This window comes from Mytilus trossulus, chromosome 4 (genome assembly GCF_036588685.1).
Source record: "Mytilus trossulus isolate FHL-02 chromosome 4, PNRI_Mtr1.1.1.hap1, whole genome shotgun sequence".
NCBI lineage: Eukaryota > Metazoa > Mollusca > Bivalvia > Mytilida > Mytilidae > Mytilus > Mytilus trossulus.
This window is the reverse complement of record NC_086376.1, coordinates 21,717,659-21,733,619: the sequence shown is the minus strand read 5'-3', so window position 1 is coordinate 21,733,619 and position 15,961 is coordinate 21,717,659. Positions and strand designations below refer to the sequence as shown.

The 15,961-nt window shown below is 31.8% G+C and overlaps 1 protein-coding gene across 19 annotated transcripts in view; it reads left to right on the top strand.

Annotated features, from left to right (window-relative positions):
* The window catches only part of LOC134714885 (protein unc-13 homolog B-like), a 129,924-nt gene that overhangs the window by 12,737 nt on the left and 101,226 nt on the right, over positions 1–15,961 (top strand). For all 19 annotated transcript variants that reach the window (XM_063576551.1, XM_063576555.1, XM_063576548.1 and 16 more), the window contains exons 3-5: positions 8,159–8,258; positions 12,020–12,137; positions 14,010–14,133. In XM_063576551.1, the coding sequence (XP_063432621.1) occupies positions 8,159–8,258; positions 12,020–12,137; positions 14,010–14,133 (342 nt within the window). The remainder of the gene's footprint in view (positions 1–8,158; positions 8,259–12,019; positions 12,138–14,009; positions 14,134–15,961) is intronic.

Below are 15,961 nucleotides of genomic sequence, written 5' to 3'. Positions count from 1 at the left end.
TCAAACTTTAAGGGAACATATATACAAATGTAATTGGTTTGGGTAAGTAGGCAATATGGCAAAATAAAGAAAACAGTTTCTAGAATGTTCCAATTCAGGAGCCGGTAATTAAGCGGTTGTTGTTTGCTACAGTGATGATGATGATGATACATGTATTTTTAGCTCACATGGCCCTTAGAGATAAACTGTAAACAGCAATAATGTTCAGCAAAGTACATTTTAATATTTACAAGTAAATTAGCATGACAGAAATGGTCAGTTGACCCCTTTTTAGTAAATTTTTAACCATTTTTCGTCAATCTTAGTAGTCTTTTACAAAAATCTTCTCCTCTGAAACTACTGGGCCAAATTAATCCAAACTTGGCCACGATCATCTTTAGGGTATCTAGTTCATTCCTGGGCCTTCTATTTCTGACAATGTGGTATGGGCTCTGCTTATGGTTGAAGGCCCTATGATATTTTAGTTGTTTTAAATTTCTTTGTCATATGATTTGGTGTCTAGTGGAGAGTTGTCTTATTGGCAAACATACCACATGTACATCTATTTATATCTAATCATGTAACCCTTCAGAATAAGGATTAATTAAACCATAAAAAATATAACATGCCCAGATGGAGGATAGATATAAACTAATCAAGTCTTTAAAAGTAATTAAAACAAATTGAATAAAAATTGCCATTATTAAGATAAGTATTTTGACAAAAAAAAATTTTTTCTTATACATGGCATGGCTAGCTATGAACTATGTTTTCGTCAATACCATCAGTAATACTTTATCCTACATAGCTATTCTATTTAATAAATCAAAAGCCTTGTGGCACAATGCAAAGACTTCTTTTGATGCTTGTTATTTTACAGCTAAAAAATAGTCAAAACAACTTTTAAAAAGAAGATACCAGTAACCACAGCTACATGAGTTATTTATACAGTATATTTTGTACCTGTACATGTATTGATCAATGTTTGACTCATCACGGGCTACCTTTAATTGAAATTTAAAATTGTTGTTGTTTTACCTTAATCACAGAAAAGATACTTTACCATTGTTCATGAGTCATCATTATATTCTAAGTGACTCACACTATTAAATTTGACTGCAAATGTATATAAAAAAGAAGATGTGGTATGAATGCTCATGAAACAACTCTTTTTAATATCTAAATGGCACTGAAATTAATAACTACATGTATACCACATTATTTATGTAAGTGCCTGTCCCAAGTCAGGAGCCTGTAATTCAGTGGTTGTCGTTTGTTTATGTGTTACATATTTGTTTTCTGTTAATTTTTTATACAAATCAGGCTGTTAGTTTTCTCGTATGAGTTGTTTTACATGGTCATATTGGGGCCTTTTATAGCTGACTATGCTGTATGGGCTTTGCTCTTTGTTGAAGGCAGTACGGTGACCTATAGTTGCCTTTTGGTCTCTTGTGGACAGTTGTCTTATTGGCAATCATACCACATCTTCTTTTCTACATATACATGGCCTTCAACGATGAGCATTACACCCAAGTATATATAGTCATCTATGAAATACCCTGAAATGACAAATGTAAAATGATTCAAATGAGAAACCTAAATGAATGTATATATTGATTGATGCCAGCTAAAATCTCATGAAATATAGTCACTATGTCATATGACCCACTATAAGTATTGGTGGAATTTTACTTCAATATCAGTTGTTAAAGAGTGAGATTTGGGAAAAGACCACTCTTTTTAAAGTAGTTACATATTATTTGAAGAAAAAGATCAGATCTAATATAAGACATAATAACTTTGATAAACCTTAAGGATCAACAAGATCTCTTTTTCAAGATATAAATGCCTTGCAAAATGTATTTGATATTAGAGATTTGAAATGACCTTTTCTCACTGTGGAGAGACAAACCTAATACCTGTAGTAATATTCCAGACTGATTGCTTCTTATTGAGGAGCTTAAATTATTAGTCAAAGCTAATTATATGTTATATTACATAACATCAGTTAGCATTGTATTATATTGCCTGAGACTTTGTCAGAGGATAGTTATGACATTTCAGATACATACAATTTTGTGAACAATTTGAAAGTTTATCTTCATGTCCTGAGTGAATAAGGTCATTACCATGAAATTAAAAAATACAATATGTCAGAACAAAACAGCATTAATAGATCATGAATTTTCATGATATCAAATTCCTGCAGTTTATGTCTGAAACAACTACTTCTTTTCAAATAAATTATTCATTTACTTTGATGGTATATAGTGATATTGAATGAGGCTAATTGTTCAACCAGTTCTCTATTGGTATAAGTCTGATTATTGGAGGACAGTGAAATGTCATTGGAATTGATGAAATAGTGGGGGACAATACAATACATCTAAAGTATTAATGAAAAGTAAACAAGAAAAATCATCAAGAACTCACTGGATATTTTTTATCTGTTATTGAATTACGCTGTTGAGTAAACGATTGCATTGTCATCTATCACTAACCCAGACAATTGATATCATTTCCCGTATTTTAATAGAAAATGAGAGTTTCTGTGAGGTTTGAGGTCTTTAAGTTGTAATGACTGGTACGAGGTTCCTGAATATATCAGTAGAAAAAAATGTGCGAGTTTCTTCAAATGGAATTGCTTAAAGTTTATTGAACTGTTGTAAACATGAATCAATCCTCGTAATTAGTTTTTGATTATCATTGTATTATTTTGTATTTGAAAGTTCAGTTCTGATTACCATATTTTTTTTTTTTTTATATTCTTTCAAACCTTCAAACAATGAATTTATTGTAATCAAGACCATTAGATTATTCCATTGTTCATTGATATTTTATAATTGTATTTTTATTTCGATGATAATTTGAAAAAGAATGTCTTAACTCATAACATGCTAATACATGTAATACATGTAGCTTGGGCTCTTAACAAGTCCTCTAAGATCTTCAAAATGTACTAAGAACTTTTTTTTTTTAATTTATACAGTCGTAGATTGTTGATAGGTTTCATCAGCAAAATGGGAATGAGTTTGTAAATCAGCTGTTTCCGAATGGATATTGAAATGATATTGAATCATTTGACCAGTTTCTGATAGGAAAATGGAATTCATGTTTGAAAATTGATTTTCACTTTTGCCATTTCATGCATTTATAAGTCATGTAAAAATGTAAAGATTGGGTATGATTGCCAATGAAATATCTCTCCTGAGAGACCAAATTAAATGACATAGAAGTTAACAACTATAGGTCAACGTACAGCCTCTAACAATGAGCAAAACTCATACCATGTACACAATTGGCTATAAAAGGCCCCAAAATGACAAATGTAATACAATTCAAATTTGAAAGCTAACAGCCTGATTAATGAACTAAAGAATGACCAAAATCAAATATGTACTGCATCAAATGAAAACCACATGTACTGATTCCTTACTTGTGATAGGATAATACAGATGGTGGTGGCATGGGGTTAAACAAGTGCCCCACCCTCCTCAAACTTGGGACTGTCATGTAACTGTTAAACAGTACAGCATATTTGAACAAATTTTAAAAATCAATTGAAAAAGGCTTTTTGAAATTAATAGAACTGCTTAAGCAATGCTTATCAAATATTTTATTGTGTTACTAATGAAAAAAAAAGGTTAAATCTAATATTGACAATTTTCTTTTTGTCTCTTTAACAGTTTAGATATACTTTATTGTTCAAAATGACAAATGATTCAGACACAGCTTTTGCAACTTAGTAATGTCTTCTCCAAAAAATGCTCTTTGGCTGATTGGAACAAGGTGATTTAAGTTGTGTCTGTGTAATAAGTTGAGGACTATTCTACTAATGCTGTTCAATCTAGTAATATAGTTGTCAAGCAGTCTTCAAGCTGAGTGGCAGCCCAGGCTAGTGAAATTGCTCTCAGGCCTGTAAGAATCATATCTACAGGCCAACAGAATCTTACTAAAAATTTCAAAAATTGAGCTCCTGGCCTGTAGATTTAATAGTTCGTCGTGAAGACTGGGACTCAAGTAGAGAGTTCTATTTTGATTTCTTATGATGATTTTCATTTTCACCATTGATGAGTTATAATGTATGCATATGGTCTTTCATTGTTGGATATGATGCGAATAGATAAATATAAGAAACCAGATTTGCAGTCATATTGAAAAGCCACTTGTTTTAATTAGTACAAGTTAACCTTTTTTTAGCATAGCACCCTTGGAATGTGTGAGCAATATACTTTCACTGACATTTAGATGCCATTATTGCAAAGACTAAATTTGATTTTTGGTCCAAGTTGAAAATAAGGCTGTAATTTCAGCTTGCAAAATGTGTATGATATAAATTTGAGTTTAAACGTTACGATTATACAATACCAATAAATTCCTGAAGGAATGTAGGTTTTATATTCATAGTTAATCATTATATGTCACAGACATCTGTTTCTGTAAAACTCTCATCTACATGTAGCTCCTGGTAAAGTTTCTGTAAAACTCTCGGATCATCTACATGTAGCTCCTGGTAAAGTTTCTGTAAAACTCTCGGATCATCTACATGTAGCTCCTGGTCAAGTTTCTGTAAAACTTAGATCATCTACTGGCGGATGATGTAGCTCCTGGTAAAGTTTCTGTAACTGCCATATATTCAGAGAAAAATTTAATTTCTCTATCTACAACAGCTAGGCAATCTAGATGAACAAAAATTGATTGCATTAAATTGAATCTTGTTTGATGAATAGTTTTGCTATATTTCATTAGGAGTTTATTTCGCACAGCAGGGACAACCATTTTTCTAATTTTCCAATTTTGGTCAAATTATCCCCTATTGTGTAAATATCGGCTTGGAGATAATAGATAAAAATGGATGAAAGATTCACGTTTTTTCACTTAATTTGTGAGTTCTTGATGAGTTGAAATGTGTGACAAATTGAATAGAACAAAATCTTGAAATACAATGAGATCAAATTTAATCTTTTCTCCTTTGTCTGCTTTTAAATGGAGGAAATGTAAATAATTTGATAGTGAAAATTCAAGATAGGTTGCTTTGAGGACAACTTCGTTTAAGAAATGATTGATGAATGTAGTAGCACTATAAGAAAACCTGAGTACAATCGGGCATCATCACATGTAGTAGCACTATAAGAAAACCTTAGTACAATCGGGCATCATCGCATGTAGTAGCACTATAAGAAAACCTTTGTACAATCGGGCATCATCGCATGTAGTAGCACTATAAGAAAACCTTAGTACAATCGGGCATCATCGCATGTAGTAGCACCACAATAAAACCTTTCTACAATTGGGCATCATCGCATGTAGAAGCACCACAATAAAACCTTTGTACAATTGGGCATCATCACATGTAGTAGCACCACAATAAAACCTTAGTACAATTGGGCATCATCGCATGTAGTAGCACCACAATAAAACCTTAGTACAATTGGGCATCATCACATGTAGTAGCACCACAATAAAACCTTTGTACAATTGGGCATCATCGCATGTAGTAGCACCACAATAAAACCTTTGTACAATTGGGCATCATCGCATGTAGTAGCACCACAATAAAACCTTTGTACAATTGGGCATCATCGCATGTAGTAGCACCACAATAAAACCTTTGTACAATTGGGCATCATCGCATGTAGTAGCACCACAATAAAACCTTAGTACAATTGGGCATCATCGCATGTAGTAGCACCACAATAAAACCTTTGTACAATTAGGCATCATCGCATGTAGTAGCACCACAATAAAACCTTAGTACAATTGGGCATCATCGCATGTAGTAGCACCACAATAAAACCTTAGTACAATTGGGCATCAATGCATGTAGTAGCACCACAATAAAACCTTTGTACAATCGGGCATCATCGCATGTAGTAGCACCACAATAAAACCTTTGTACAATCAGCCATCATCGCATGTAGTAGCACCACAATAAAACCTTTGTACAATCGGGCATCATCGCATGTAGTAGCACCACAATAAAACCTTTGTACAATCGGGTCGGGCATCATCGCATGTAGTAGCACTTCAAGAAAACCTCAGTATATAAATGCATCAAGGCATGTATGAGCTCTATAAGTAAAGCTTAGTACAAATTGTAAAAAAAGGACACAGCTGATGGCATGAAGGGGGCAACATTTTTCTTGTTTGGTCTAACAAGATGATTGACAATAAGTGCATCAATGCATGTAGGAAGGATTATAACCTTAAGTGTATTTAGATATATATAGTTGTAACTGGAAAATTCTTTAAAAAAAATTATTACTGAAATGCATGTTCTTATCCCTAACATTATATATGTAGTTATCACTGTGAATGCTCATTTCCTCAGTTGTCCATGTGTCCAAAACATTCCTATGATAATTTGAGTATTCCTTCCTTGAAACAAATGAAACTGATTTAGACTAAGAATATTGATTTAGGGAGGGGTTTACTATAGAACCCTATGGGATTTTATTTTCTAAAAATTTCGAATGAATATAACTTGAAAACTGTAAATGATAGACAAATGCAGTCTTCAGAAATGATCATAGGACAATAAAACCAATCACATGAAATAAAGGGAGAGTCCCTGGGGAGTCACCACACCCCCTTCAATTTGAAAATAAGCTACTGTATTATCTTGTAAACGGTCGAGATCCCCTCTCCTAAACCATATATCTTCTTGTTTGGGACAATAAAACAAATCAAATGAAATAAAAGAGAAGTCCCTGGGGTCACCCCCACCCCCTTCGCTTTAAGAAAGTGCTATTATCTTATAAGCGGTCCATATCCCCACCCCTATTAACCATATTTATTCCTATATGGGACAATAAAACAAATCAAATCAAATAATAGGGAAGTCCTGGGGATCACCCCACCCCCTCTTGTTTGAAAACTTGTAAACAGTCAAGATCCCACATGTACACCTAAACCAAATATTCTCGTATAGAACAATTAAACACATCAAATGAATATAGGGAGAGTCCATTGGGGTCACTCCACCCCCTCATGTTTGAAAAACTTTTAAATGGTTGAGATCCCAACCCCTAAACCATATATTCTTGTATGGGGCAAAAAAACAAATCAAATGAAATGTAGGTAAATTCAATGGTGGTCACCCCCACCCCCTCATGTTTGATAAATTGAAAACGGTCCAGATCACCACCCTTAAACCATGTATATTCTTGGATGGGAAAACAAAACAAATCAAATGAAATATAGGTGAAGTCAATGGGGGTCATCCCACCCCCTCAGGTTCGATAAATTGTAAAAGTTCAAGATTCCCACCCCTAAACCATGCATATTCTTGTATTGGACAATAAAACAAATAAAATGAATATTGGACCATATGAATGGAGAATTATGGGAGCATTGTTTGAGAGACTTCGTAACAGCATCCTGTTACAATTACTTCTTGTTTTTCTCTGAATTTCCAATTGTGAGGGCATGAAAAAAGGGGACCATGTCTGATGAAGTCACATAGAAAGAACACATCTTTTTGCAGATTAGTCGCAAATGAGGATCAAGTTTGCTTGCATATTGTTTGAAAATCATTAGAGAAATATAGATTCCTACACTGCAAAGAGTGTATTACGATATTTCTCCACTCGAGACAGTAAATTTTTTTTATTTAAAGCGCGAGGCTTGCTGAGCATTTTGAATAATTAAATTTAACTGTCGAGAGTGGAGAAATGTCGTAATACACGAGTTATAGTGTCGAAATCTGTTTCTCTGGTGACATTAATCATTCTTTTTCAAAGATTTTCAGAAGTTTGTGTTCTTTATATGTGACGTCATCAGGCAAGGTCGGCTTTTTCCATGACGTCATAATAGGAAAATTGAGAAGGACTTAATCAAAACATTTCGTCGTCATAATCAAATATCGACTAATCATTTGCTGAGAACAGATTTTTCACTAGTGAGGAGAAATATTTTTCTCACACCAGTCAGGGAATGTGAAAATAGCACAAAAATTAGAGAAACAGATTCCACCACCAAATCTAGTGTAATACGATATTTATCCACTCTTGACAGTTACATATATTTAAAACGCTCCACAAGCCTCACATTTTAAATTTGAAATTTTAACTGTCAAGAGTGGATAAATATTGTATCACACTTGATGCAGTGGTAGAATCTATATATTTATATGTTGAAAATAACATAATACATGTATGTATTTTTCATTATTTTTCAGAGCGTTTCAACACATATGTAACTTTAAAATTACAAAATGTCAAGTCAACCACAATTCAAGTAAAGGGCAATAACCCATGTTGGGAGCAGGATTTCATGTTGTAAGTAACTTTATATAAAGCAATAAGAAGATGAGGTATGAGTGCCAATGAGACAACACTCCATTCAAGTCACAATGTATAGTAAGGTTAACAATTATAGGTCAAACCTAAGGTGCTGCCTTCAACACAGAGCCTCTATAAAGCCCCTATTTTTTTTTACTGTACTTTTATATTATTCACAGATCTTTTTTTAAGTGATTGCAGGTAAAAGTCTTTGCAGTGCATTCTGTTGAAATATATATAAGACATTATATATTTGGGGAGTCGTCTTATGAATCACCAGTGCTTGGACTGTTATATTGTGACTGTGACACTAAGCACCAGTATTACTGGGGACTGGTACATCCACCAATTTTCTACCTTTTTAGAACCAGTTTTAGTTGGTAATATATCAAACTTGGTAAATGTCATTTAAAGCAGATGTTTTTCTTCCTTGAATCCATTAAAACTTAATAGTAGTTTATTCCAAGAAAGAATTATTGATTTATCAGTTATATTTCTGTATTCAGTAAATAAGAGGATATTTCCTGAAAGTACATTGTTCATATCACTATATTAAGAAAGCACCTGCTTACTATCAATTTAAATTCTATAATCTCAATGTCTATAAAGATACATTAAATTTATGGTATTAGGTAGTGAAGATGTTTCATAATTCAGTTACTTTGGTAACATTTGCACTCAGTCACATTGCTTACACATTAACACACCTTATTGTTGAAGCCCACTCAAAGAAGAAATAAACAGATATTTCCTAGTTGACCTACTTGTTGGGCCACACTTAAAAATATTTTGGTTTGCCCAAACCCTATCCAAAGGTTGAGAAAGTGGGTAGGTAGGTAGGTAGGTAGGCATTTTCTTTTTTTTTTGAAAAAAAGAAATTCAAGTATCAGATGTTAATTAGTCTTCATGCCTATTTGATTAAAAAAAACTTCTTTAAATCAGGACAATAAAAGAATTTGAGCAGGGAGCTTTTTTCTGGGTAGGTAGCGTTTGGACAAACAAACCTATCATTTATTATGGCCAAAAGTAGCTTACTCAAGTAGTAATTAATTAATATTATGATTTTATTTTTTTTTACTTCTCATTTCATGCTTGCGCATACACCAAAATAGACAATAGAAGAAAAAATATAAGGCAATTTTGGATTAAACAAGTAGATCACATAAATATAATAAAATCCACTGTTTGTACATTTAACACCTTTCTAAGTAACAGATGATACATATTGTCATATTGTCTGTGTTATATTGATAGTTCTCATTATATTGTCACAATGAACAGGCACCAGAGGTATCTAATAAAGTCATCATGTTCTCCTCAAAATCACCTGATCATTTCCATGGTAACAATATTATGTTTATTGCACTCTCTGAATGTTTTATTATACCATACATGAGTATTATATGGAAATTAGTCTCAATATTTATTGGCTGATAATTAAGCATTAAAAACGCAAAGATTGCTCTCAACTTCCTTTAATAAAGTGCAATGTGTAGCATGGAAACATAAACACGGCAACATTAAGTCTATATACAGGTATGAGGTTATGTGACGACTGTCAAAAATAAGAAAAAATCAACCTGAGGAATAGATAAAAAAATATAAAGAATTAAAATGTAACACTTTATTTAAGCTTCATCAAGTATTAAAAACATCAACTAGGCAAATCCATCTAGGTATCAATTAAACACTTTAGCATGTTTAATAAAGGTAGGCCGTTGAAGGCAACTGGTGCAGATAGCTTTTTTTCCACTACAAATTTGTTTTTCGATATAAGAATTGGTATGACTGCCAATGAGACAACTCTCCATCCAAATCACAATTTTTAAAAGGTTAATCATTAAAGTTCAAAGTAAGACCTTCAAAATGTTGCCTTTAGTCCCAACGAACATCAAGCTATAAAGGGCCCAAATAAGTGACTAGTGTCAAACCAATCAAACAGGAAAACCAACTGGCTTATTCTGTTCAATTAAGACCTATATAGCTTTCTAATATTTATATTTATATATACAATGTATATATAAACATACTGTAGCTGAGAATTTTCACTGATTTGTTTTGACTAGAAAACAAATATATTAGATTATAGATATTCATCACTTTGTGAGAAAACTATACACGCTATTGTGTACTAAGTAGGAAATCTACTTTTAGTGTTCAGTCATTATGGCGTCCTGGGGGACACCTTTCTCAGCAATAAAAACAATGCAATAAAGTCCTGAATGAATAACATTGATCATATGGTGTGATTCTGTACTGTGAATAGAGAAACTTCTACCATGGTATTAGTTGATTAATGATGCTAACAATTGTGTGAAAAATGGCTAATATAAAATCGTAATTCATTAATGGTAGTCAATTATCATTTTCAATCAGTTAGAGCTGTTCTGTTTTAAATTGATGATGCACAAGTTGCAAAGAATGAATAGCAGATTTGTTAACTTTTGTTTTTATGTTTTAATGAAATGATTTTTTGGTTGAATTTAGATGTTTATCGTAATTTTCTATTAACTCTCTGACTTGATTGCTCATTGATGTTTTCAGGAGGGAATTGTTTTTAGAAATAAGGTTAATAAAAGTGTGTTGCTTTGTTTTGCAAGTTGAATCAAATCAAGGTCATTGATTAAAATTCTCTCACTGAAAGTTGAAAGAAATATAGGCATATATATGAATATAATAGCAACCCAACAACACAACAAAACAAATGTTACATATAGAATAATAGGTAGTTGAGATTTTAATACTGACTAGATCATGTGGAATATCTAGACAAGCCCGTTAGGGTGAGTTAAGATATTCAACATGATATAGTCTGTATCAAAAACTCAACTACCTATTATTTTGTTTATCGGTAATTATGACGTCATGCAATGTTATGACGCCACGCAATGTATTGCCTAATATTTTCAGTGATACAGCCAGTACGTTGATACTCGAAAATCTTAGGCAGTAAGATCAAAAAGAAAATATATGAATTACCTATAAATCTATATATTATCGCAGATCATGAGATATAAATCATAGTTTTTAACATAAGATAAGGGTCTGTAGCATACAGTTTTAGTAACTCCTAAGAAGGATAATTGATTTTATAATCACCTGCTTTGGTACAGAAATTGATGAAAAATAAAATTTTCTTGCCGTTGATTTTCTGTTAAAGTCATTGCAGTCTCTGCTTATTAATTTCTATAAGTTTAAATTTGGAAGTGTCTTATCTGTAAAGAACATAGGATTTTTCTTTATGTAAAAAAAGAAATGCTGTTGCAGGTTCAAAAGTGAGCTTAAAACTTTCAATGTCTCTGACTTGAGGTAATTTTCCAGGCCATAGATCCATTTCATTGATTTAATGTATATTCTTCTGTTATATATGGAAAAGTTCTAATAGACTCAAACTGCACAGTTAGAGTACATTATATCTGTAGAGTTCTCTAGTTTTGTCAGTAGACAATTCTTTCCCTTAAATAGATGGAGAGAAGAATGAGTCCTAAAATAGCACTTCAATCTACAATATAACCGTACAGATACAAAACGATTCTATGTCAAAATATAACAAAAATACATGACAAGTATTATAAGAGTAAAATCATTGACTGATATTATCAAGTACTCCAATACAAAACAATTATCTCTAAGACACACTTACATAGAGTAAATTTTAGATTTACAACTGAATGATCAATTGAGTAACCCAGTCACAGTAAGACCATGATATTTTAGATTTAACTCTGTATATTATAATTTGTGTATTTCTTTTACAGTGAAACCATGAGGTTGGACTCTGGGTTGGTGATAGAAGTTTGGAACAAAGGAATGCTATGGGATAAACTGTTAGGGTTACACTGGTTGCCACTTGGGAAAGTCAGACACTCAAATACGGTTTGTATATGTTGTTGTTAGGATTATTTCATCCATTAGTCATAATGAATACGGCACATGTTTCTAGAAACATAATTGCTGATAAATTTACAAGAATAATATTCTTAGTTCTTCAAACTTCAGAAAATATAAGGATATAGTGTAGCATTATCTTAAAAACCCTTCCAGTAGATATTACAATATTAAGGAAAGGTAGAGCATATGATGAAATATTGGCAAATCTTTGGATGTGTATGCCATTTGCATAAGAGGTGTATCATTTAACAAAGGCAATACAGGATTTCAAAAAACTGAAGTGAAGCTGACTTCCATTGCAGTTTGTAACTATATATATATGTTGTCTGGAAAATAAAAAAAAATGATAAAATTTGATAGTGCTGAAAGACAGCTAGGTGTGAAAACACTGAGTTAAATATAGTTTCTAATATAAAAGGCAGTTTTAGTACTGCAAATGTAAATGTCATTATTTTTTTTTGAATTGATGCTATGTTTTAAATAAATGGTGTGTTCTGGTTTCCAACCTTAAAATTGGAGGACATACTAAAATAAATTTAATAAATATTGGCACTGAACTTTTAAACTACCATTTATACTTGTAGTTTGTGTGTGTAAATCTGTGACATTGTGAAAAGTGTTTAGCTTTAGTGATATGCTAGCTAGCAGAATAAAGATGTGGTGCAAATTATCAATCATTTGTGTGTCTGATCTCAACTTAAAAAAATGTAAATTTTAGAAATTATCTCACACAATTTATTCATGTGGGAAGATCTTAATCTTGACAGAATTTTGTGACACACTTTCACATAATCTCACTGACATGAAATACTTTTCAATCTCCTATTTCACTTTTATGCATCAAATGTTTGAAGGTTAACTTTTGGCATGACCTGCACTTTGTCAAATGGAAAAACTACAGTAAACATATCAGTTTTCTTCCTATAGACCTCTGATCATTTAAATGATTTTTTCTCAGAATATTTACTGTAACTGAACCCCGACAATTCAGGCCTTTCCCATAATTTACTCTTTATTCTTGCAGAAACTAGTTTGAAAATATATGTAATTACATCCAAATACAAAAAAATGTGCTTTATTATACTCATCTAAAAATTGTTAGAACTGATAGTAAGAACTATTTGAACATTTGTTCCTGTGAGAGATTTTGTTTGATTAAAGAGTTTAATATTGCATTATTGATGTAGAATGTATACAACACCAATGATTCAGCATTTCATCTCCTAATTAATGTTTTATTTGATTAAGACTCCTATACTTTGATAAATATGATAATCGCACGTAGCTTCTGAGGTTTAGACCATTCTGTAGTGGGATACATAATAGCTTGAATAAGATTAAACGGAATAGTTTGTATAAGATTTAAATGTAATTTTGTTCATTTACAAAAGTTGCATGCTGATGTCTCTTGAACATTGCACTTATTGCAGAATTTTGGTGTTTCAAATAAATATCTAAATGACCTATATATTCATTGTCTCCAAGTTCTATTAATGTCTGTATTAGTGACTATTACAAGTCTGACTCAGTGAAATGACGGAGCGATGTGTGAATGTATTTGTTGTCTATTTCTCAGGGGATCTCTATGTCTTCTCTGAAATTTGGTCTTGTCTGTGACAAATTTGTGGAATCGAGCCTTAGGTGTGCTGTTTCTAGCATTGGTAGCATCAATAATGGTTAAAATTTGTGACTATGTCACAGAGGTGAGAGGTGTCTCTGTATTAACAGTTTATTAACCCATTTGTTTTATCGTTTATATATGTAATAGCATGACTATCTTGTATAAATCTTAGAAATGATGTACATTGTATATACATGTATAAATTGTGTATTTATATATATGAGTGTCCATTGTAGGAAGGTGATGGGCAGTGGTTGTCTTTAGACAGTGAAATTATTATGCACAATGGAGAGGTTCGAGGAACAAGATACCCAACAGGCCACAGTATACTTATAGATGCAAGATTTGAATTACCTAATGGTAAATATTACATACAAGTCTTAATAAGTCTGCCATCTTCACAATTCTGGTATTTCCCTTTCAGCAGGGAATAGATATCAGGCACTCTAACTGTAAATTATAAACTTAAAATGCAAGATTTGAACTTCCTGATGTTTGTTATGAAAACTGCTACTGTTAAATCTTCCTTCAGCATATATAGAGCCTTGTCTCACACTAAACAGTAAGCTACAAAGGGCCCCAATCTATGTACACCAAATAAAAAAATCATTTAGAATAAAAAAAGAAAAAATCATCACATTTAAATTATAGAAAAAAAAAACTTATTTGTTTTCATTTTAAATTTAAAATTATCATGAATTGCCACAAACGTCTGTTTCATCTCAAATAAAAGATTTTAGATTTATTACAATAAAATCTATAGTTGATGAAGCCTGGTTGAGATATAAATCTACAAATGTGACGTTTTTATATATCATTTGATGGCTTACTAATGTAAATATCAATTTAAGGTCAGATTTGATATAAAATGCAGAAAGTCCTCAGGCTGAAGTTTCTAACAGTATTTGAATCCTCCATACTGTTTTGATTAGAGTAACATTTGTTGTATATTGTATGATAACTCTATAATAGTTTTGATAGCTTTAGGTCATAGAAATAAAAATTGCTTTGAATGTAACCCCATATGACTTTTATTGGATTGAACTTTGGACATGGTATAGATTGATTTAGTATCTGTACAAAGACTGTACATGTATGGAGGAAGAAATGCTTCTTAAGAAGCCTCTTGAAGCAATTTAAAAATTAATAAGACAATATTTAAAATCAAAATATTTAATAAAGAGATTATTCAGTAATCTGTTCGGAGATTGAATTTTAATTCAGCAGTTTTTCAGTCCTGACAAATGTAATTTTATCCAAGAAACTTGATGATCATTAGTCAATATAAAGATTTGACGTACTTTTACCCAATGTCAATATTCTGTATAAGTAGTGGAAAAAGGAAAGTAAGTGAACACATTTGTTTATTTTAATCCGTGGGTTTTGGAAAAGAGAATTTAATGAAATCTGCCATTTAAAACATATTTGTTTTGGTAAATCTTATAAAATGACATTCTAATTTTTGAACTGATCATAATTTTCGGATACAAACTGAATAATTATACGGCTAGTCTGTTTGGTCATAACATGATTTTCTGATACGATTTGTTAAATTTATTCATAAACCAATATTTTAGATGTTTTTTCCAGAATGCATAAAAATGATAGAATTTGTACATTATTGTTAATTTAACAGTAAGTTTGCCTGTTAGACATAATCTATACAAACATAAAATATAAAAGTGCTTTTATCCAGAGTGTTATTGTAATTACTAATGCAGTATATATCTTTTCTCAAGATCTTGATCTTTAAGGTTTGATTTTAAAAGTTTTTTCCTTGATGAAGAATGTAAATCTTAGGCCTATTAAAAGTGTAACACCAGCTGGTATATAAAATTAAGAATGGAAATGGGGAATGTGTTAAAGATACAACAACCCTACCAAAGGCCATCGATTGGTCTTCAATACAGCCAGAAAATCCTGCACCTCAGACCTGGATTGGTGCTTCAGCTGGCTCCTAAATAAAAATGTGTACTTGTTCAGTGATAATGGACGTAATACTAAACTTTGAAATATATAATGAACTAAAATTAAAAATTATACAAGACTAAAGGACAGAGACTTCTGACTTGGGACAGCTGAAAAACTGAATGAATATGAACAATAACAATATTCAACCTTATGTTCCTACAAAACTTTGATGGGTTCAAATTAATTCTCAATAATGAGCAATGTGTTTAAAAGATGC